At 40.7% G+C, this 23,463-nt stretch overlaps 1 protein-coding gene across 1 annotated transcript in view; it reads right to left on the bottom strand.

The window, feature by feature from the left end:
* Positions 1-19,718, bottom strand: part of SLC4A4 (solute carrier family 4 member 4) — a 306,906-nt gene extending 287,188 nt beyond the window's left edge. Inside the window, exons 1-2 of the mRNA XM_049630606.1 lie at positions 17,796-19,718; positions 17,370-17,443 (exon numbers count right to left, since the gene is read on the bottom strand). Coding sequence (XP_049486563.1) covers positions 17,370-17,443; positions 17,796-17,887 — 166 coding nt within the window. The 5' untranslated portion in view covers positions 17,888-19,718. The remainder of the gene's footprint in view (positions 1-17,369; positions 17,444-17,795) is intronic.
* Positions 19,719-23,463: the final 3,745 nt, after the last annotated feature.

The following is a 23,463-nucleotide window of genomic DNA, read 5'->3' as shown; positions in this document are numbered from 1 at the left end:
AGAACTTTTCTCTAGGGAAACCAAAAAATGCCAAGCCAGAAATCAAGAACCCTTGATTCTGGTCAAACCTCCATCTTCAATTAGCTATTTGACCTTGAGCACGTCCCTTAACCATTCTGGGCCTCAATCTCATCATTCATATAACAAGAGGCTTACTACATTGGGTGATCCCTGGAGGCCTTCCCAGTTCTAACCTTCCACGAGTCTGTGATTATACTAAATAGAGTGCTTAAAAAGGAGGTCTTAGCAGCAAAAATAAATAAATAAATAAAGATCTAACTCAAAGTTCAAGAAGTCATTCTACTGGAGATAAGCTTTTGCATTAAAACTTTTTTTTTTTTTTTTTTTTTTTACAAAATCAGCAGAATAGAGACTTAGAACTGGGACAAATTGAGAAAAAATAAGACCTACTTGGAGAGAAGATTTCAGAAATACTCAAATGTTCACACTAGGAAACAGCTAAAATGAATGTCCGTTACAGTGCCATTCTCGTTTTTCTTTTTTCGTTTCCCAAAGTTTCTAAAAACTGGTTGTTGCAATGATAAAAATAAACCCAGCCCAGCAAAAACTGCCTTGAAGAGAAGGGCATGAGGAAAAAAGATTGTGAAATGCTTTTAGTTCTCTGGATGGAAGAAGCTGCAAAACTGACAAGTGGTATTATTCTTACAAAATCTGATAAGACAGGAAGAAAAAAGGAACTCAAAGCTCCACATCTTTTTTTTTTTTTAATTGGGAAACTTACTTTCACTTTATTACAGCACAACTTTAGAATGTGGGAACCACTATCTCAGAAGTAATGTGAAAACTTTTTTTCTTTTTGAACTGCAAATTAGATGAGATTATATCATCTTCCCCATCTCCTTTCCCATTCTGGAATTATTCCTGGATGACCACTTTACAGTGCCCCAGATGATATCACAACCTAACATGCAACACGTGTACGCGCACGATGTCTCACGTAAATGGCTGTGAGTCACTTTCCACAGTCACTCACCAGGCATATCTAAAAACACTGTAATTCACAGGGGTGTTCCCTTAAATTGGAAGGATTAAAACAATTGTATGCTCCTTTAGGAAGGAGCCTCCAACTAAGGAATGCAGATCCCTAACTGAATGGGTTAGGATTCCAAAAAAATCTGGTATTTGGAATGAGGTTGGAGGCATCTATATAAAGTGTGAAACTCCCCCCTCCCAACACACGTAGACACACACACACACACCAACTCAACTATTACAAAGCACAGTGAAATGCTCCTCACAGACTGAGTGCCAATGAGAAATTTATCGTGCCTAACCATTTGCAAGCAAATTGTTCTCATGGGAAAGCTATATTATACTAGGAAGTAGGAAATGTCTCAGAAACAATGTGAATTAAGAAACAGTGTCAATTGTTTCCTGTGCTCCAGTTACTAAGGGAGTCCTGCAGCTTTATCTCAAGGCACACAATATACGTAAGCAAAGCCAACCAAATTCTTTAGTGAAACAAACACTGAAAGGTTGGTCACTTTCATTCAGGAATTAGGAAAACATCATGAAAAAAAATTAAGAAGCTGGAAAATTTTTAAACCTGTCACATTAAATATTTTCTACATCTTATTAAATAAGGGCAACCAAGCAAAAAAAAAAAAAAAAAAAGTGACAGGTTAGTTACATCAGTCATATAGATGTTACACAGGAAGATTTTTCACTGTATTTACCCAAATCTACACAGTACCTTTGATAAGTCATTAAAAAGACAGTTTAAAGTGTGTTGGGGGGGGGGATGGGCTAAACAGGTAATAGGCATTAAGGAGGACGCTTGTTAGGATGAGCACTGGGTGTTATATGTAAGCGATGAATCACTAAATTCTATTCCGGAAACCAATACTCTACAGTATGTTAAATAACTTCAACTTAAATAAATAATTTTTTTAAAAATAATAAAAAATAATAATAAAAGACAGCTTATATGGGCTGACAGGATTTTAAGGTAAGATTTCTAGAAACTCTTGTCATTGTCAACCTAAGCAAAGAGGGTGATTCAGAGAGTAAGCTCGCAAAGCCCACAGAGAGGAACATACCTTACCTTCTGGGACCTAACTGAAGTTGCAGCCCCACAAAAACAGTGCCATTTTATTCACATCGTGATCACATGCCTCCCCCTGCCTTAGGAAGAAGATTCGGCTTCTCCCTGCCTCCTCCAGCTCCCGCCTCAGATGTTTCCCATCCACACACACCCCACACTTCATCACACACTTTCACACAGGTGGGGAAGCTTGCAGATATGATACCGCTCTCTGCAGCCCAGATATCAAGCAGAAATATGGTTCCTTGCAAGACACTCCAAATTTCAGACATTTTTATCAGCTTTATTGAGGTATAATTGAATTTACACTACTGAGGTGCAATTCACTCATTTTAAGGGTATAACCCAAAGATTTTTAGTATATTCACAGAGTTCTGCAACCATCACCTTAATCAACTTTAGAACATTGCCACCAACCCAAAAAGATCCCTTGTGCACATGTGTAGTACTGCTCTCTCTGTACCTACGTCCATCTCAAACAACCACTCTTAAGCATTTTTGATACTTTCAGTGATGGTCTCTAGGAAGCTACAATTCGCTGGTACCCACACAGCCATGAACTTTTTGTGGGGATCCTTACGCTACAGTAGAATGAAATATTCCCTGAGGAAAGAAGATACTACCTCCTGAGAGTCATGAGGAAATAATGACACTGAGCAAAAATTCAAAGCATGCTCCTTTTTCTTCTCACACATTACCGGTAACTAAATTTTCCTTTTCTGTCTTGCATTCAGATAGAAGAAAAGGAATACTGTCCTAAGGTTCAATAAACCTTTAGGAACCTGGGGACAGTGCTTGTGTTTCACCCATTACTTCTCAGTTGCTCTACACTTCAACTTCTTTGCCCAGGGGAAGACAGCAAGACAACTTCACCTTGGAAAGTGAGCGTAAGGCATGCCTTCTCAAGGTGATAACCAAATATTTCATAAGTTGTACACGCCAAGTTACAAAAATACCGAAAGTAAAATGAGCTCAAATGGAAGCATTCTTGCTGCTCCCACAGAACACCTGTCTTCAGGATCAACAGACACAGAATTAATGAAAATATACTACTGTTGATAAGAATCTCATGGGTGGATTTTGATATTTCTTTTCAATAAAATATCTTTACCTGCCTCAGAGATGTGTCATGAAGATTGATGGCTATTTTTAACACTAGAACTCATAAAATGACAGCAAGCACTTCGGAAACATACAAAGGTTGAGGGTGTAGTATTATTTTACACATAAAATAAAAAATGAGAAACGTGACAGACAAGCTTTTCAATCCAGCAAGGGTCTACAAAACCGTAGATGCTGAAAGAATCAGGGAGAGTTACCAGCTTAACTTGTAAGACAATTTTAGACTCAAAAATAAGATAAAAGATAAGGTAAGATGAGATAAAGACCTCTCAGCTAGAAATTTCACCAAAAACTGCTTCCAAAGTTTCACCAAAAACTTCTTTCCAAAGGAGAAGCAACATTTTTCCTAAAATAGCTAGAATTCATAAGAAAAGGTGACTGTCTCGACTACACTCAAATAGAAAAAAAAAATTTATGGTGACTGTTTTAAATATTATTAAAATAAAGTTTGCATTTTTGCTACTAAAATCATATCAAGCAAAACTACTGGAATGTACATTTGACAGTGTTCATTTAGGTGTGAGTCAAAGGGCACTGAGTCCTTGATTTGGCAGTGGCCTCAGTATCATGTGTTAAAATAAATACCCTGCATGCCTTTCTCTGACAGATGGTGTAAGTTCCCAACAAATTCCAAATGTCTTGAGAAATATCTCACAATCCATGCCACAGCCAGTACTACTGGGAAGAAAGCATGGCTTTCCTAGTTATCTCCGAAGGTCAGAAATTATCACCAGGTGAGGCTGGCCTCTTCCCATCCTCACCTGCTCCACCTCGGCTGAAAGCAGTACTGTGATTCTATCATGTCCAATTCTTCCAATTCCTAAGATATTTCTAAACTAATGTCATTGATAGTTGCTATCCTGTTTTCAGACCAACAGAAAACTTTCACACCTGGAAACTCTGGAGTCATTCAAGTTAAGAGGCTGTCACAGATACTCACTGTGCTACCAAGGATGATTAGGATTTTGTAGAATTAAACCCATCAAACCAGAAGACAAACCAGAAGAAGGTTTTACACCGGACAAACTCAAAATTCTACAAAAACGCTGGACAGTGAAACCACATATGCCTCTATATGCAAGATAGACCTATTAGCTCCTGTAGGAAACATATTACTGTTCTTACTGTACATACAGATGATAGCAACTATTTATTGAGTACTTACAAATGGGCCAGGTTCTGGCTAGGTCTCTGATATCTATTACCTCATGCAATCCTCACAACTGCACAAAGTAAATACTACTATTATCGTAATTATACAAGCAAAGAAACCAAGGTGCAGGGAAGTCAAGGATACTGTCACCAACAAACTCATAAAAGCACACAGGAGAAACAGCTCTCAAGTGGCAGTAACAAAGATAGCGAGGGCTTCATCACTACTTTGGTGGTGATTTGTTGGTTTGTTTTTTTCTTGGCGGGGGGCAGGGGGACGCTTGTGCTGTATAGTATACAGCATTTATACTATCAGTCTTATAACTGATTAGGCTTCCTTCCTCGTGTTGGCTGCTAGAAATACAAGAGACAAGTCTCAGGCCAACCAGTGGTGGGCAGAGTTTCGAGACACACATTTTATACACTAACCTCACTCTTCCAGATTTTCACCCATTATTTTCCCTTCACACTAAACTATTTGGGGAATAAGGAATTATATGAATTTTTTTTTTTTAAATCTGAGATGTCAGTGGTCGGGGAAGAGGATGGCAATGGCTGGGGTGGTTGTGGAGAAGCGTAGATTTCTAGGCAAAGATTTAGACCTATAGATTTAGATCTAGCTAAAAAGGATCCCCAGAGGACAGGTAAAATCTTCGCCATCCCCATCCACCTACATACATATCTAAGGAAACACTGAGGGATGTTTCCATTGTTGCTCTTTCTATAGTCAACCAAATTTCTGTTTTCTCTAGTTCAAAGATTCCACAACGTCTGGCACTTTGTATCATTCTTCTAGAACTAATCAGCAATATTCCCAAAATATAAGTCAAATATTGCCTTCCCTAGCTTATCTAAAGTAAGCTGGCCTTAAGCCAAGATGCCTAAGACGTGTTGTATCTATTGCCAAGAGGGATGTAACAGAGGGAAACAAAATTAAGAGATATTTATTATCTCTATTTTAATTATGGAAAGAAAAACGTAGAAGAGGAGGCAGAGCCTCTAGATGAGTGACAGATTATAAAAAGATGCTGTGGACTTTACTTCTTAAACCAAAACAAATGTCAAAGATTTTTTAGAAGTAGAGGAATAAGAACCTTAAACAAAATCATAGTATCAAGTTGAGATGCCACAGAGGCTGTGTGTTTGACACTTCATATAATAAGAAATATATCAGTGCCTATAAACCTAAATACTTTAATAAATGAAATGCAAATAATTTGTTAGCTTATTACTAACAAACACAGAAGACTGTCCATAAGCAGCTCTAATAAGATATAACCCAAATAACATTGCTACTCAGGCATAAATACCAACTCATGAAAAGAAAACCTGCTTCAAATGGCACGGCGTAATTTTGCAGTTAACAGGGGGAAAGTCAGCCTGTGATGCGACGTGTTTGCAAGAGGGTCTGCATTTCAAACATATACCACTACACAGGACAAGAGCTGATTTTCCTTTTTGTATTTTGGATAGGGGTCACTTTTCACATAGAAAAAAAAATAATGCCTACGTTTACTAATAGAAAGTTATATATTACTTACGTATTTATAAATCATTTTGAATGTTGATAAGTAATCTCTTTTAATATTAATGCTACCAATCATATTTAAGATTAGGCATGCAGGCAAATAGTACAAGTGATGAAAAACAGGGAAATACTTTTCTTCCCACTGAACTGCATGGGAATTTTATCCACTGAAAGCCTCCCAGAAATCCTTAGGGCAACCTGAGGTTCCCCAAGCAAGACTGATAAGAAATCTCAGCTTGTTATCTGATGTTTACAAAGCACAGTGCTTTTAATATTTAATATTTCATGATGATGATGATTATGCTAACAATCTCTAGGCAGGAACAAACAGGTACAGGAAAAAGTCGTGAAGGGGAGTCAAGCTTAGGGTTACTCAGTTAACCACCTGTCCTTTAGCTGAGTAAACGTCTACACCTGTCTTTTAAGTGTTCATTTCTAGTGAAGTTCTACTTACAGCCTTTAGGTAAAGAGGAGGATTCTAAGAGCACACACTGAGGTTAAGTTTCTCTTACAGTTACCATCACTAATAGCTGATAAGAGGCAAAAACTGACGAGCACTATAAAAAGTTACAAGTAGTGAATATTTTTAAAGACACGTGACTTAATATGTTCAGTGGTCGTCATTATTTGAAAATAGCTAGGCTAGAACAACCACTTAAAGGTAGTACAGGAACCTATCTTAATAAATAAACAAGACTTAAAGTGCTTCACAATCTCTAAAAAGTTGACTCTCCAAAGTAATTTTAACTTTGCTCTAGCAAAATCTCTCTTCTACTCATCTGTACACACCAAATATAATCTATATTTATATCTATGTTTGTATATCTGTATCTCTATATATCTATATAGATACAGGTGCATATAGATATACAGAGGTATCTGTATAGACTCCATATATAGGGAGATGCAGAGAGAGAGAGAGAGAGAGAGAGATCATTTTTATGGACAATCCAAATCAAATGATGTCCATAAATTGTCTCTCACTGCGGATGGTACCCAAGTACACAAAGGTGCCATACAAGTGTTGATCTCCTTCTCCCTTCCCTTTCTGTGAGGGAAAATTCACAGCACGATTTCCTCACCCTCCCTTGAGCCCTGATAACAACTTGTGAACTCCCTCTGCTCTCTAGCAAAGGCACCCCTGAGCAGGGCAGAAGAGCCAACTTTAGACCGTCTAACTTGCCCTCCAGTGGGCTGCTTTACTCAATATACAGGGTTTAAATGTTTGACAGAGGGAACACCTTCCACAACCTCAATCTTCCCTCACGCTGCCCAGAAACACGTGCCTGGCAATCTCCACCCTGCTCTGGGTAGAGTTTCATCCAGAGCTTTCACACAGTGAGTGCCAACCCCCAGGAGCTGTTATCCTTTTACTTGACTGAGCAGAATAGATTGGAACCAAAAGGCCTGGGAAGGCCCGTGCCAGGCGGGCAGTGCTAAGAGTGAAGAAGAATCACCCAACAGGAAAGATGAACCCTCCACTCATCCTGACACCCCAGAACCCCCAAAAGAGGCTGGTGAATTTTAATGTGCACTACACATACTGTCAGATAAGATCCACCTGTGATCCAAACACTGAGAACTGACAGTTTCCATTATTTCTCTTATGGTCACCATTTGCACAACTGAATGGGTTGGGAGAGAGAAAACAATGGCTAATCCAATGGTCACTGATAACTGGATTTGCAATTGCAGCCAGAGAGGCAGCTTAGAGAGACACATAAATGCACACATTCACACTCTCATCCTACCCACATTGTCCATCTCCAACTCTATTATGGGTTCCCTTTTAGCACTGGCCTAAGCCCCGGCTGGGTAATAGGAAGAATAGTCTTTAGTTGCTATAGACAGATAATCCACCATATAGTTAATGCACTCATGGCTAATCAAGTATTAAATATTTAATATTAGTTCACATAATTCCCTCCTCTCACATACCTCTCACATAGGTAAATGAGATAGGGACAATGCCATAGGACTAAAACAATAACCAAGAAGTAGGAAAAGTGCCCCGAGAGACTTAAACAGCCTGAATAAGGCCAACTGCAGAATCTTCCTGGCTATGGTTCTCCTCACCCTCCCAGAAAAGAGAAGGACAACATTCAGACATAGCACCATGTAATCATACTTTTAGAGTTGAAATAACCTTAAAACATCACATGATTCAACCTTTTCATTTACCAGTGAGCCAACTGAAGCCAAAAGCCAGTGAATAACATAGAGACTGGGACTCTTGGTGCTCCCAGACATAGAAAGTTTCCTTGCCCACTTTCCCACTAGTACTGCCATGGTACCAGCCCACCATTGCCATCCCTCCCGTCTTCCAATGTCTTCAAAACACAGAAGAAGAAAAAAAAAATTCGTCCTTTCAAGTTCGTAATTACCTAGAAGGAAAAAGGGGCTTAGGAATTCTCTGAAAATGTTTCTGTCTTATAGAATGACCAGTTTAAATCCACAACCCTTAGCTCCATAAACTGCCCCAAATATGAAAATGTTCTGCCTGTGACCTCTGTCCTCCACTGATCACCAATGGTCACTTTGAGAAACGGCAGAAAACTTTTAGTCTTTCCCTCTATGTCCTCCATTACACTTAACCAATTAAAATATTTAGAACGGTTACAGAATTTTTAGAGCTAAAAAACAAAAGCATCTTAAAGAAAATACAGCTCGACATTCTCACCTTACAGATGGATACATGAGCCTGGAGAGGTTAAAGTGATTTGCTTGTGGTAACACTGACAGTAACTGTATTAACAGGGACAAGGACCTAGACTTTCTCAGGGCAGTGCTCATCCCAAGGACGAAGAGCTTATGAAAAGCAGAGGCCAGCCAGGCTGTGTCTTCTTTCTCTCTCGCCTTTTCATAAGCTCCTCCCATCGCTTCTTGGCCTTTTGGCTAAGGTCAAGTGTGAAGCTCTTCCAACACCTTCCATTCTTCTCCTCTGTTCTTTCCACCTCCTATTCTCCCAGGTGCTTCTTCTCGTTCTCACCCATCTCCCTTTCCAAACTCCTTTCTGGCTGCAGAGGGAACAGACCTCATGCCTCCACAGAATGGCACATGAATTTCCCAAATTGCTCACAGCAGAAATCCAGAAGCAATCACTCCCATGTACCCTTATGTCTCTCTGCAGGTCCTGCCAGTCCAACCCAGGTGTGTCTTTTGTCTCCACGCTAGTATAACTGAAAAATCATCTCTCAGTTGAATCTCAGCAACAGTCTCCCACATTCATCTTTGTCCTCCTGGGATGTTCTCTCCATCTATCAGCAAAAGGGATCTTTTCTAAAAAATGCAAATTTGGGGGGGGTGGCGCCTGGGTGGCTCAGTCGGTTAAGCATCAGATTTCGGCTCAGGCCATGATCTCGAGGTTTGTGAGTTCGAGCCCTGCGTCAGGCTCTGTGCTGATGGCTGAGAGCCTGCAGCCTGCTTCAAAATCTGTGTCTTCCTCTCTCTCTGCCTGTCCCCTGCTCGCACTCTGTCTCTGTCTCTGTCTCTGTCTCTCTCTCTCAAAAATAAATAAACATTAAAAAAAAACTTAATGTAAATTTTGTCCGGTTACTTTCCTGCTTAAAACTCTTCTGCAATGGCTCCCCAGTGCATACTCAATAAAATCCTAAATCTTTAGCATAGCATAAAAGGCCATGAATCATCAGGGTCTTATCTACCTCAGGCCACGTTCGCTCTGTTCACATGGTCCAGCCTCAATGTTCTCATTTCCACTTCTCAAATAGGCCGATCTCTTTCTCGCCTTTGGGCCTTCACACATGCCTGCCTGTGATGTTTCCATCATTCTTGCCCTAGATGGCTCCTGTGCATGCTTTAGAGTTCAACTTCATGTCACTCTATGGGAAATATATACCCGTTTCCCACCCAAACTCACCCACATACATGATCCGCTCTCTACATTATCACACCAACAACCTTGTCCTTAAATAATGACTGGTTTATTTGATCATACATTCATTGTGGCCTGCACTGGAATATGTTATGGCATTCAATGATACATGTGAGCCCAGAAAAGCAACATATCAGAATTTATACCTGCAACTGTTCTTAGCATTTTGATAAGCTTGAAGAAAAACAAAGCGCTGTGCATCAGTTAAAGCTAATAAGAAGAGTTAACACGGATACTAATCAACTAATTTGTTGATTACTGGATATCAGTATTAGCTCCAGTCTGAAAGCATTCTGCAGTCACAGCAATCGCTGGCAATAAATTACAAGCAGGGAGTATATCCAAGGGAGGCAGTATCTTAAATTTACTGGGTTCATCCTGGGGACTTCAAATTAGTTTACTAGTACTCCTAGCAAAACTAGGAGACAGGGAGGCACAAATGCTATTTCTCTGTGGAAGAAAACTGAGGTTCAGAAATTAAGTAATTTGTCGATGGCTTACTGCCAATACCATAGTATTTTTCAGGTATTACCCAAGAAACCTCAGAGCATCTCTGGTAGGGAGATGAGAAGATAGGTCATTAACTGCACTTTGCATAAAGGAAATGTAACCACATAAGCATGATTGGCCTCATGTCACCCACAAAGGCAGGGCAGAGCCGGAAATAGAAATAGGTTCTGAGACTCCTGGTTCTCGACTATGTTCTCTAACCCACGGCATAGACTGGATAAAAGTACCTGAACAATCAGATACTGATCTAATTTGCCAAATACATGTATCCATTGGATTCAATTATAAGCTTTCATTCCACATCCCAGACATTGTCTCCATTTTTCAGTAGGGACAGAATTACCTGTTGAAAATTTAATAATCAGCTGGAGGTGGGGTGGCGACTTAACAAAACTACAAATGTGCAGTTCTGGCCCTCTAAAGCTGATATGTTGGCCAATATCACTAAAATTCAAAACCTATTTTTTTCAGAAGTTTTGGCCTGCTAAAAGTTATTAAGCATTCCACCATGAAAAGAGTCAGTAAAACAATGTCTCAAGAGGCTGAAGTAGAGTCTATTCTCCTTTCAAAGTCAGCAGACTATAAAGAAAGGTGAACACATTGGATACAGCACTGCCTTCTAACTCTAACTCCATGGAAAGGTAAAAACAATTAACCAGATTTAAAAGCTTTTGCAGCTCTTCAGAGAAGGGAGTTATTTAAGTCACCTATACTGCTGATTCAATGGATATCACCCACCACGCTCCCTACCTTCGTCTTCATCCCACCAGGCAATCAGCAGCCTCAGGGGCACAGTGTTTGGAACCTCCTGTGAGCTCCTGTCATGGCAGGTTCTCACCTCAGTCCTCTAAATGCTAGCAGCCAAAAAAGCAAAATAAAATTTTAAAAAATAAAACAAAACCCCACCAGCAAGCTCACCACAGCAACAAGAAAGCCTCAATTGAGCCTTACTCAGCTTTATTCTAATCTTCCTCTATTCTCTCTCATCAGACCCAATTCTCAATTCCCCCAGTGATTCTGCATTTTGTGATGACAAAAATGGGGAGATACTTAGCTCAGGTTTATTTCTATACTATTGCATAATCTCATCTAATTGGCACCTAAATTATATAATAACCAACAAAGAACATGATTATTCTAGTCTATGCTGGGTGGGGAGGAGGAATATATACATCTCATATAAGATGTGTTTATTTATGTACATATATATTTACATATATATACAACTGACCCCTGAATCCTCTTCATTGGTGGGAAAGTGCCATACACTTAAATCTTCTCCAAAATAGCACTTTTACAGGCTTTATTAGACAACAGCCACACACTTGTATTTTACCCTGTATACAATCATGGAAGACAATTTAACAAATTGGGGGCAATATGGATTAGAGCAGTGTGATTACGAAAATTAGATCTCGCGCCCAGAGCTTAAAGGCAACCAGAATGAGTCCAAAGAGAAATAGGACAGCAGGCCTTGGGAAACTTCACTTGACCATTCTAGCTTGCCTTTTCCAACATAAGATGCAAGTGTGGTTAGGAAGGCAAAGGATAGCTGTTGGTAAAAATGAATTAAGCAAATAAAAACCTTTTAAGCCAGTTAGAATTTTTTGGAATGATAATAATCACAGAAAATTATTGGTGAAATTGTATCAATCAGAAAGACAAAGTACAGAAAGTGATTCCATATAAAGCACCCCTATCCCCAATGCCAGGTACAGCAGCAACGTAATTTCTGACAATTATTGCAACACTTCCTTGGTAAATGGCATGTTCTATTATTCTCATTTTACAGAGCAAGAAACCCAAAATCCAAACTGCAATTTGCTTCCTTCACTTATGCAATGATTCAGCAATAGATCAGGCAAAAGTTTTAAAACTTTTATTCCCAAACTGACGCTGAGCCACCACGTTTCAACAACTTTAGCAAGTATTTCAATTTTTAAAAATGAGATAATAAAAAAATACGCCAAACATGTCGCCAAATATCAAACAATATGTTTCATAAATATGACCAGATAAAAAGTTTCTAAAACAAAAATCTATAGACAAAATTGTTGCAAGAACATTATTTCGGAATTTCTGGATCCTTGCAGAACACAACCCAAGCACCAAGTTCAATTTTTTATGGTTTACTGTGAAAAAAGAATGTAGACACCTAGGACAGAAAGTGTCCTCATGAGGGCTTTAGCCCAAACTGTACTAACCGGGAAATTCTCTATAATTGGAAAGTTCTGGGAAGGAATGTCTCATTCCAGTTTCAAAACCCAAGGAACTAACATCGGATTCCCTTGAAGCTAAAGAACTCTATATGCAAATATTTAACTTCACTGATGTGGCAGGAGGTGTCAAATAGCTCCTGAGCTAAGTGTTGCCTGCGTTAGGGACCCTGGCGGGCTTTCAGCTGAGGCCATGATGGGAAAGAAGCAGGGCACTGAGAAAGGTCTGTGTGAGCACAACCTGCTCTGGGAAACCCACGCTGTTATTCAAGGATCAACCCTTACACACCTCGCCACATTTCTTTAAAGCTCTCTGGTGGGTGGATACAGGTTTCTTTTAAGAAGGCTTTTCCTTCAGCAATATTCGCCCAAGTGTTTCCTCTGTACACACAGTTTCTGAGCAATAAGAGTGAACAGCGGAGAAGAGGTCAGCAAAATGCAACCGGACACTTACATCCAGTGCTCAGAATAGCCCTAGCTCCAACCTGGCCCCTCCCTTCCCATCCGATAGGTTTTCATTCACTCCTTCTTGGCAATTACGTTTTCAACCATTGTAATTATTAACAAATGTCCACCCAGCCCCACTTTTTCCTTAGGATACTACCTCCTCCAATACACATAAATACATCATCATGATATCCTCTAGGGAAAATAGGGTTAAGTCATTATGATTTCATCTCAGTAAAATGTGGAGATCCTGACCTCCAAAAAGACAATCGTCACCATTTCATCAGTGTAGCCTCGCTCTACGAAAACCAGAGTGGAAGGAAAGAGAGTAATGCAGACATGTTTCAGGGTCCTCTTTTACTTACGAGTGTGGACATAGACAGGAGTATATAAAGTAATTCTACCTATGCTTTACGTAGTTTGTATTATATATTCACTTATTCAATTCCTTCTTGTAACAAATATTTAGGAAACATCTACTCTGTCCCAGACCCTGCTCTGCTTTTTTGCTTTTATTTCCCTAAAAATAATCCTCCCTTAAATTCCATGAATCTTTAACAATTCTCTCCTTTAATGTCCATCAGCAGACATGGGAATTTGTAAAATTCTTCTTCCATTTGGACAGATGGGAGCACACTTCCTTCTGGACTTGGTTTTGAACAGAAGAGGAAAACCACCACAATATATCACAACAGCTTTGAGAGCACTGATCACAACTTCAGAAATGGAGACACATTTCAGCCAATATTGTCTTGCTGTATTTTATGCTTCCTGAGTTGCTGGTTAGACCATGTTAAGAAAAGGCCCCTCCTCATAAAGTCAGAGTTGCCAATGCCTGCTGGGAAGTTACCTAGCCCTGCAGAGCCAAGGCCTTATCTCAAAGGATAAGGTGGAGTTTGCTCTTTTCCCCTATTGCAAAATATGAGAATATTAAGTAATCTGTTTATATCATACAGATCCAAAATCTTGGCTGCCTTTTTTAAGGATAAAACATCCATAGGATTTCCTTCTGTTTGGAAAAAGCTACCTGGGACTCTTCAGATCTCAACCCTGATTCACAGAATAAAATCCGGCAATTTCCCCTAAGTGTGTTCGAAATGAAAACTTAGTGTGTTTGTCCCTCATGGCCAGCGTTTCTGGATCATTCTGGTGATGTCGATTACCAATTTGTCATCTACAGACCGATTCTGTGGAAGTGCCGAGGCTGGAGCTGGAGTCTTTTGGTACAGAAACAAGTATGAGTATCTGATACTATGAAATTTTTAAATGAGTATATCCACAGTAACCCTTCTGTGCCAAAAAATGTTAACTTTACAAAACTATACATGCATACATATACACTGATACGAGGTAACCAATGAAAGAACAGATATAAAAGCTTCTCTTTATTTTAAAGATTAAAGTGGTACTTGGTTGCCTTTTTAAAGAGTATCTCTTTAAATCATTAACACAAATGCACACGAAGGAAATTATGTGAAAATGAGGTTTAGGTCTTTAAATATATCCCACATAAATTCATTATTTAAACAGAGGATGACTCCTCTTCTGACTCACTCTATTCTCAGTGAGCTTTGCAGTTGATGGTTTTCTACTGAGTTTTTAGACCGTGGATTAAGCATCATGCCACCCCCAGAGAGTAAAGTTGAACCAGGTGAACTGAGGGTGTGGTTGGAAGGCTCAGTCTGTCACCCCTTCACAGAACGACAGTGGTAAAAGAACTGCTAAGCTGAATCCAATGATCACAAATTAAGAGACCCTAAGAAGACTTTTAAAAGCACGAACACTTCAAAGTAACGAGAGCTACTGGACCTCAGTCACCCTCATAATCGCTTATTGGGAGCATATCTGATTGGTGCAAATTACTTCAAACAACAAAATTTTATTTTAAGTTTCCTTTTGCCAAGTGTGCTGCATTATACTTCAACCATGTTTACCCTAGAAGAGAAATACCTATGTGGATAAAAGGAAACATTTAATAATATAAATGAAAGGTAGGCCCGCTCCTTGCACTTGCGCTTTCTGATGCTTAAAACTGGAGCCCTTACTTCTTCCACAATTGCACCAGAAACTCAACCACTTCAGAACAAAGAGAAAAGTCTGCTTTCCTTCAAATACACCCTTCTCTTTGCAGTTAAAGCTATGAGATGGACTCGTGTCCTTGAGGAAAACAGTCCCTTTCAAACTATGAATCCTCATTAGAGGTCTTGACAGTTTTCATTCCCAACCACTGAGACCACGAATAAGCCATAAAACCCATCCATTTCAACATCTTTATACTTCACCTGGAGTGACTATAAAATCTAAGTGATTCCACTCCCACAAGATGAAGCCAGGTGAGGAAAATGAGAGGGTCAGCTAAGAAGGCACTGAATTAGAAATAAATAGTCCCTGAATGCAGTTTCAAGATTGTACTGTAGAAGAGCCTGCCCTGGTGGATATTCTCCACCAGATAACGACACCATCAGCAACCATCCTTATAGGGTCTCAAAATTCAGGAACAGGCACCTAGTGAAACATGCCTCAAAAGAAGCGTAATCAGCTCAGGCTCCAATCAACATGAAAGATAATCATTAAAACCCAAGTCGTATCAGAAGACAAAAATACACAATATCCATGAGGCAAGTTCAATCATCACAAAGCCAAACCATTTTACAGATGTGTCTACCACGCCTTGTTGTCTTTCTGCTTCTTCTCAGAGAAACTTGCCTACAGATCTGTTCATGACGTTCGTGCTTGAAAATCGAGCATAATACTTTGGGAAATAAACTTCTTAGTGAACACCTTAAGAAACCCATGTACAATATCCTATTGCAGTAGAGTGCTGTCAATCCTACAGACCTTATAAACCCAAGAAGTGATTTACATCTCCTGTGAACTTAGCGAGAACATTATTCTCAAGGAAAACACACACACACGCAGTACATCTCATTCCCAAGCCTTCTCGCTGATTTTTCAACTTTAATTGTCCCGAAAGTATACATTCATTCAATCCTACCATATTTCTTACATTCATATGCTGTAACTTTAAGATTCTTATCTCCTCATTAATACTGGGACAGTGACAGAGTCACCACAACGGAGACTTAACACAGGGGCACAAGAATCTCAAGACAAAAGTTTTACAATTTTGCTCTAACTTGACATTTTCCCACAGTCATGTTGTAAAAGTGCAAGGAACCCATAAAACAATATGAAAGAAAATACTGTAGTTTCCTTTTTCCTAAGTAACTTGGGCATCAAATTCTTATTAGTCAGAGTCAGGAGCATAAATGAGGAAAGGAGGGAAATGGGGGGTGAGGAGACTACACAGTCAGAAGAAACTTAGTAAGCAAACGTGAGAAACATCGTAATGACCACACTATTCCAACTATTCCAGGAGGCACGAGAGCATCGCGTGCCCAGAACCTGGTCTTCAGTCTGGTTGAAGAATCACTCCAGAACACACAGTATTCTTTTTTCCAACCCCCCACCCCCACCCCACTGGTCCAAGTTTTGGGTAGGCATTAAATGTTTACCAAATGGTACCAATCAGACTACAGTTTCCAAAACACGTACGAATTGTCTCTCAGGTGATTCTAAAGGGCAGAATTTATGACATAGTTCACTTGCAAGTTTCATTTAACTTTAGGAATACTGTCTACAACTCTGATTATTTTTTTAAATCTCTTTGTAAATATTTATAGTACCTTGTATATCTGTGATGCCCTCACATTATTACTTGAATAAATATTAATTAAGCCCTATCTTTTCACTATCAAATAAACAGTATTATTCCCACATTATTGATAAGTCAAAAGACAAGAAAAGAGAGGCACACTAAAAGCAAAATAGCACTAACTAAAATTTAACTCTTATTTGTTTTTTAACAGACACTGGGAAACACTAACAAAAGAGGTCCTGGAGGTTTTTTAAGTAAAAAACTGTTTGTCCATCATTTCCTAACTGAAACTCATCCATGATTACACCTCTGTCTATCCTCAGTTTACACCCATTTTTGCTGCAACAATGATATCATTCTCCTTCTATAACATCTGTTTCTCTACCCTGCAAGATTTAGGAAAGAATATTAGAAGATGCTGCCAAATACATTTAGATAAATCTAGCAGCTTCTTTGAATTAGTCATTGCAAGGTGGTAACTATCTGACGAAACATGTATTTTAGACAGAAAGGCACAGCTACCATAGACACCTGCTTCAAAAGTAAGACGCCCCCCTTTTTTTAACCATGCAGGAACACACTGATTCAGATTCTAATGGTCCAATGAAGTTCTTAAAATTACTTTCTGTGTTGAGGCAAAATGTGCAGACTAATAAAACTCCATAGAAAAGCTTTCATTTTTAACTTCAAGAATATAAGATCTATGAAATGTATGGATGCTATTATCTACAAAGACACGAGTGTATGAACATATACCTCCCCAGCCCCATGAAGCTCACCTTCTACTTCTTCTTCATCACACACATGTTTAAGGAAGGAGGCTCCTCTGTCCAGGACAGCTTCATCCTCCATCCTATAGTAATAAAAAAGAAAAAAAGAATGCTCAGACTTCTCCTGGAGTGAGCCACTTGAAGTAGCCCAGCTTCTGGGCAGGTTAACCTGCAAGCTGCTGTTCATGTTAATAGGGCAGAGTCACTCTTCGTTTGGTGTCTGCTACTCCTTCACGCAGCTCCTCTTAGCTGGTGCTTGAGAATATGCCGGTCCCACATAGCTTCAGTTCTAACCTTGAGAGGGCACCCACATGGACAGGTGAGAGAAAATCATCTCAATCCCATAGGCTGGATGTTAGGGGTTCTCCCTTTGGGATTTGCAAAAAGGTAAAAAAAAAAAAAAAAAAAGTGAAAGCAAAAAAAAAAAAAAAATACCAAGAGAGGAAGTTTGGTTTGTCTGGAGTGCTCGTGATGATCGTTTGTGGAAATCCAGCTTCAGTGCTTAGCTCTTTAAACACCCACTGCATAAAAATGTATACCCTCACACACACACACACATGCACACCCACCCACACACAGAAAACGACAGGGAGTTAGGCTAGTGCACAGTGGGAGCCTAGCTTCCAGCCAGCCTCTTAATACCAGCACAGCCCAGTATTCTCTGTTGAGTGGCAAGCTTTGAGTCACATGTTGGCCTTACGGAAATCTGACATCTGAGGATTATCCAGCAACCCGGCTTCAGCAACAGTCACATATATATGCCACCCATTCATTCATTTTCCACATTCTTATCACACATCTCTACGTATATCTATCCTGTTAACTCTTCCCTGAAGGGCACAAAGTTCTTCGGTTTATAGCCACATTATGCTGTCCTCCTATCTCCTTACATAATAGGATCTGCTCTGCAATTTCATATGCTAAATAAGACCTCAGAATCCATCCAAGTAATGACAGCGTTTATACGGCCTCCTGATGCCAAACATGTTTCTTAGTTTATAGAATGAGTTAAGGTTTATTTCCATACTCTGTGACTTCTTTTCATTGCATTAACTTTGACATGCAGAATTCCATGAACTCTATTTATAGACAAAGCAGAAAAAAATCCCGAATTGCTCAAATACTGCTTGTGTCGCACCGGTCTAGAAACAAAGAACTTTCTCTGGAGACAGCTGCTCTATGTCATACCGTACATAAGCTCTGCCAGAGAACCAAATGTTCACTCTGTATTCTATTCATCCAATTATATGCTCAGGCACTGAATATTGTAAGTCTGTTTTCCATATTGTCCGTATAACTTATTCTTGTGCTTCAGATATTTGTTATAATCTGTGTGGATATGCACTGAATTCACATTTTCCTCTTTTCTATTTTAGGAGCATATCCATCTTGCAAAGCAACCATCTGAGCATAAAAAGTCAGAAATTCGGTGTCAGGTAGACTCGGATTTAAAAAATCTGGCACTTCCACTTAATATATGTATCACCTGGAGCAAAGTATTTAACTCTTTGAGCCTCAGTTTTTCCACTTATGAAACTGGGGTAACAATATCAACCTTGTAGAACTGCTTTGAGATTCAAATTAGGTAACATACGTGAAAACACTCAGTTTTGTGCCTTGTGCCTACTACATGCTTAATGAAGGTAAGTTTCCTTCCTTTCTTCTTTCCTTCTTTCTTTATACCCTGACCTTTACTGGTGAACAGTGCCATTAAGAAACTTATGACCTTTGGGGCACCTGGGTGGCTCAGTCGGTTAAGCATCCGACTTCCACTCAGGTCATGCTCTCGCAGTTCCTCAGTTCGAGCCCCACCGTGGGCTCTGCTGACAGCTCGGAGCCTGGAGCCTGCTTCGGATTCTGTGTCTCCCTCTCTCTTTCTGCCCCTCCCCTGCTTGCACTCTGTCTCTTTCTCTCTCCCTCAAAAATAAACATTAAAAGAAAAATTTTTTTAAAGAAACTCATTGCCTTTGGACATCTGCAGAATATCTTCTTTCAGGGATATGGGTCTTGTATGCAATAGTTTATCCTGATATATGTCTTTTTCCTTCTCTATACTCAAACTAAAAATATGAAACTAATTGCAAATAGGACACAGATCAGCCATCAGGATTATAGTAGAAAAGAAAATGCCTTGAGGACTTGAGAAGTCAAATAATTTACCAGCCTCCCTGAGCTTCAGATTGCCATGAAGATTAAAAACTACAACATATTTACCAATTCATCCAGGCACTCCTCAGAGGGAGGGGGAATGTATTCATTAATATGACAGATAAAATTCCTAATAAAATAATAATAAAGAGATGAACAAGGTAATCTTAGATAGCATTAAGTGCTTTGCACAAAATACAATGAGGCGGGGGGTTACTTGGCATAAGGTGGTTCAGAAGACGCTTCCAAGGAGGTGACATTTGAGGAGAGACAAAAATGATAGGGAGGAACCAGGTATTTAAAGATGTGAGGGCAGAGTGTTCCAAGCAAAGGGAACAGCAAATGCAAAGGCCCTAAGGTAGGAACAAGTATAGCAAGTTTCAGGATGAGAAATGAGGTCAGTGAGGTTGGACAGAGAGAAGGTCAACAGTAGTTGACAATACCGGAGGAAACAGGCCCATGCAGGCCATGGGAAGTAGTCGAAATTTTAGGTGTTGTGGAAGCCACTGAAGAATTTTGTTTTGTTTTTTTGTTTTGTTTGGTCTTATGAGGTAAAGCTAACATATAACATTGTATTAGTTTCACATGTACAACATGATTCAATTTTTGTGCATATTGCAAAATGATCACCACAGTAAGTTTAGTTAACATCTGTCACCACACCACCATACAAGATTTTTTTCTTGTATGGAGAACTTTTGAGATCTACACTCTTAGCAACTTTCAAATATGCAGTACAGTATTACTGACTATAGTTAAGAGTTTTAAGACAGAAAATGACCCGAGCCATTTTACCTTTTTCAAGAATCACTCTGGCTGCTATGTGAAAAGTGGATAATCAGGAGACCAAAGAATCCAGGAAACTATCTTAGGAACCCAGGGAAGGCTGTGGGAGAAACAGGTTGTGGGGAAGGAATCAACAGTTCTTTCCTGGCCACTTTACAGTGGGGATGCTTACTTCATATGAAAAAAGGAGCCGTCAAGGACACAGCTAAATGTCCAAGTCTGGAGCTCACAAGCCTAGGGCTGGAGGATCAATGAACAAAGCTGGTAACCTGCACCTATTACTGGATGAGCTCATGCAGGAAGAAAATATAGAAATCGAGGTACAGACTGAAGACCAAGTGCTGGACCATGTCAACATTTATAAGCCGAGCAGAGGAACAGTCAGAGGTAAAAGAAAAACCAGAAAAGATTGATGTCAAGGAGGTACTGCTACTAAGAGGCTGAGAAAGATGGAGACAGAGAAGTAAAAACTTGACTTGGCAACATGGAGGTCATTGCTGACAATGACCACAGCACCTGAAACATACCAAACACAGTGCTAGACACACAGAGGGCATTCAATCAAATCCTTTTCTCTTTCCTCCCTTATCCCCTCAGTCAATTATCAAATATTTACTGAGTACCTACTAGGTGCCAGGCATACTGCTAGACACAGGAGACACAGTGATGAGCAAGACAGATAGGGCTCCACTACAATCCCATCTGCCTTCTCGAGGATTTCCCCTAGCAATCTGGGACAGTTAGTCCAAAGGGCAAGAGGTCATCAGCAACACACTTGTAGACATAGAGAAGGATGGCAGCTTAATGGGGAAACTTTTTTTGAAGACCTCAGAAGCACAGCAAAATTCTGGAGGGCTATACTACTGCAGGCATGTGAATAGTCCTGTCTCCCCTTTGGAAAACAAAGAGCAGTTTAGCCCACACTTCTTCTCAGCACTAACCCTTTCCTGTCTTAGTGGTCCGTCTACAGGATCCAACAATTTCCTGTAGAACATCGCTTCTGCACCCCACCACAATCAAGCTGATCCTAAAGTCCTTTAGTGACATTTTATGCATTTCCTAAATAAAATGTTTGGCCTCTGTACCTAAGCCCTTCCTAAAATGGCATGTAACAAGCAACTGAGGCAGAAGTAAAGGAAGAAAATCAGTAGCTACTGAAGGAGACCAAGGAAAGTTTAATGCCCAGAGCCCTCTTCCTAGGTGGAGGAGGAACCATCGAGCCTAACTGAAGCACTGTCCCGTGCACCATCTGAGTTAGCGAAAATAATGATGGGTGCATTCCTTGGCTCTTTGATACATATTTCACATTCCCTCCAAGACTATACATAGCAAGTAATCAGAAACCTAGTTCCTTCCGAGGGACAATGAGGAGCGTCTGGAAGCAGCCTCTTCCCTGTAGGAAGCGGAAAAAAAAAGAGCGCCACAGACTGAAAACATAAAACCTGCGTGTCACAGTGGCCTTTCTCCAAAGCAGCCCGCTCCTCTTCACAAGCAAGTGCCTCCGCACCAAGTTACAGGGGACTTAACAACTTTCTTCCATCTTCATACTGACAAACGTCAATTATTTGGGTTTGTGTTCCCCTCCTAAAAGCCTCTCCACAGTTGCTTGCTATTATTAGTAAGACAGAGATATCTTTTAACATGACCATCTGACCCAACCAGTTTTCCCTTCTATCAGGAGGAAGAAATTAACTCATCCAATCCCTAAGCAGGCCCCCAAATCCATTTGTAAAGTGTTCCTTTCACACGAGCTGCCTCTGCTGCAAGCAAACAAAGAAAGAAGGGAAGGAGCATGCTTCTAAAACAGCTCCCCGAGCTGCTCACATCGCCAGCATGAGGCAAAGTTCAGAATAGATTTGGAAGCTTCTCACCAGCATCACGGGGATAAGGGTCATACCAGTCAGTATAAAATCCACATGGGGCCCGTGCTGCCTTCCTTCCACAGGGCCTCTGACAGAAGAAGTCAGACCCCTTCCTCCAAAGTCCACACCCAACGTGGGGTTTCTCTTATTCTCCGTTATTCTGGGACACTAACATGATTTAACTGTAACACATGTCAAATCTGCTGCCAAATGGACCGGCTTTCACCAGCCGGTCCTCATCACTGAGCAGGCTTGTAAGGGTGACTTAAGCCCGGCACGAGAAACATTTGTGCAAAACTGTCAACCATTGGGCCTCGGGCACCCATCTACATTCCACCCCTCCGAGTTCCCACCCCCGGAGCCCTCGCCAACTGCCAACGTGCTCACCAGCTAGTCCACACAGCGCGAGCAGCTGCCACTCAGCCAGTCAGCAAGTGGCGGGCTGCCAGCACTCAGGCTTCAGGACGCAAGCCTGCCTGTCACAGTGCTGCTAAAGGTTGAAGGTCTTCGGGTGCGCTGGCCTCTAGATTCTCCTCACTTGCCCTCCCACCGCCCTGCTCCCACCCCTCCCGCTATGCCTCCCACGGCAGCATTTCACTGTCTCTATAGTAACAGCATCTGGTTTCGGGGTTAGAACTTCACACGGAGCGATTCTCCTCTTAACCTCTGGCTTTTGCCGAGGGATACACGAGCCAAAAGGCCACTGCTTGAGGCGGGGCTACCTGTCCCCTGGTCATGTGGTGAGCTGCAGGGTCCCAGCAGCAGCAGCAGCAGCAGCAGCGCTCAGAGCCGGACAAGAGGAAAACAGATCCTCCAACCCTGGCACGCTGGCCCGTGCACGAAGGATCCACTCTGGGGCTTGCAGCCCCAGATCCAAAGCCCCCGGCCCTCTCTCCTCGACGCCCTCCACACTGGGCCTTTCTGACAACTCCCAAAAAGACACCAGAGGATGGTGTCCTATGGAAGAGAATAGCTCCAGGTTTTACATGTCCATACCTGAGTCTGAGAGTGCTGATTCTTTCTGTTCATACAGCTCAAAGTGCATTAGTTAACCTCGTATTTTAACCCACCCCACTTTATCCTCACTAGCTTGATCTGTTTACAACACGCAATGAACTCCATAATCTCTCACTTTACTGCAGCCTTCCTGCACATAGCAAATGTTTAAACAGTTCTTTACCCACGTGCCCTCACACACACCAAACTGATGCATGCAGAGGGGCAGACAAATACTAGAATGTAAGGAGTTTTATTATCATTGGCCATGGCTGCCATGAAAATTATATCTTCGGCATGCATGAGGGCCT

This window comes from Panthera uncia, chromosome B1 (assembly GCF_023721935.1).
Source record: "Panthera uncia isolate 11264 chromosome B1, Puncia_PCG_1.0, whole genome shotgun sequence".
Classification (NCBI taxonomy): domain Eukaryota; kingdom Metazoa; phylum Chordata; class Mammalia; order Carnivora; family Felidae; genus Panthera; species Panthera uncia.
The sequence above is the reverse complement of the archived record's forward strand: the minus strand, read 5'-3'. Positions and strand labels throughout refer to the sequence as shown.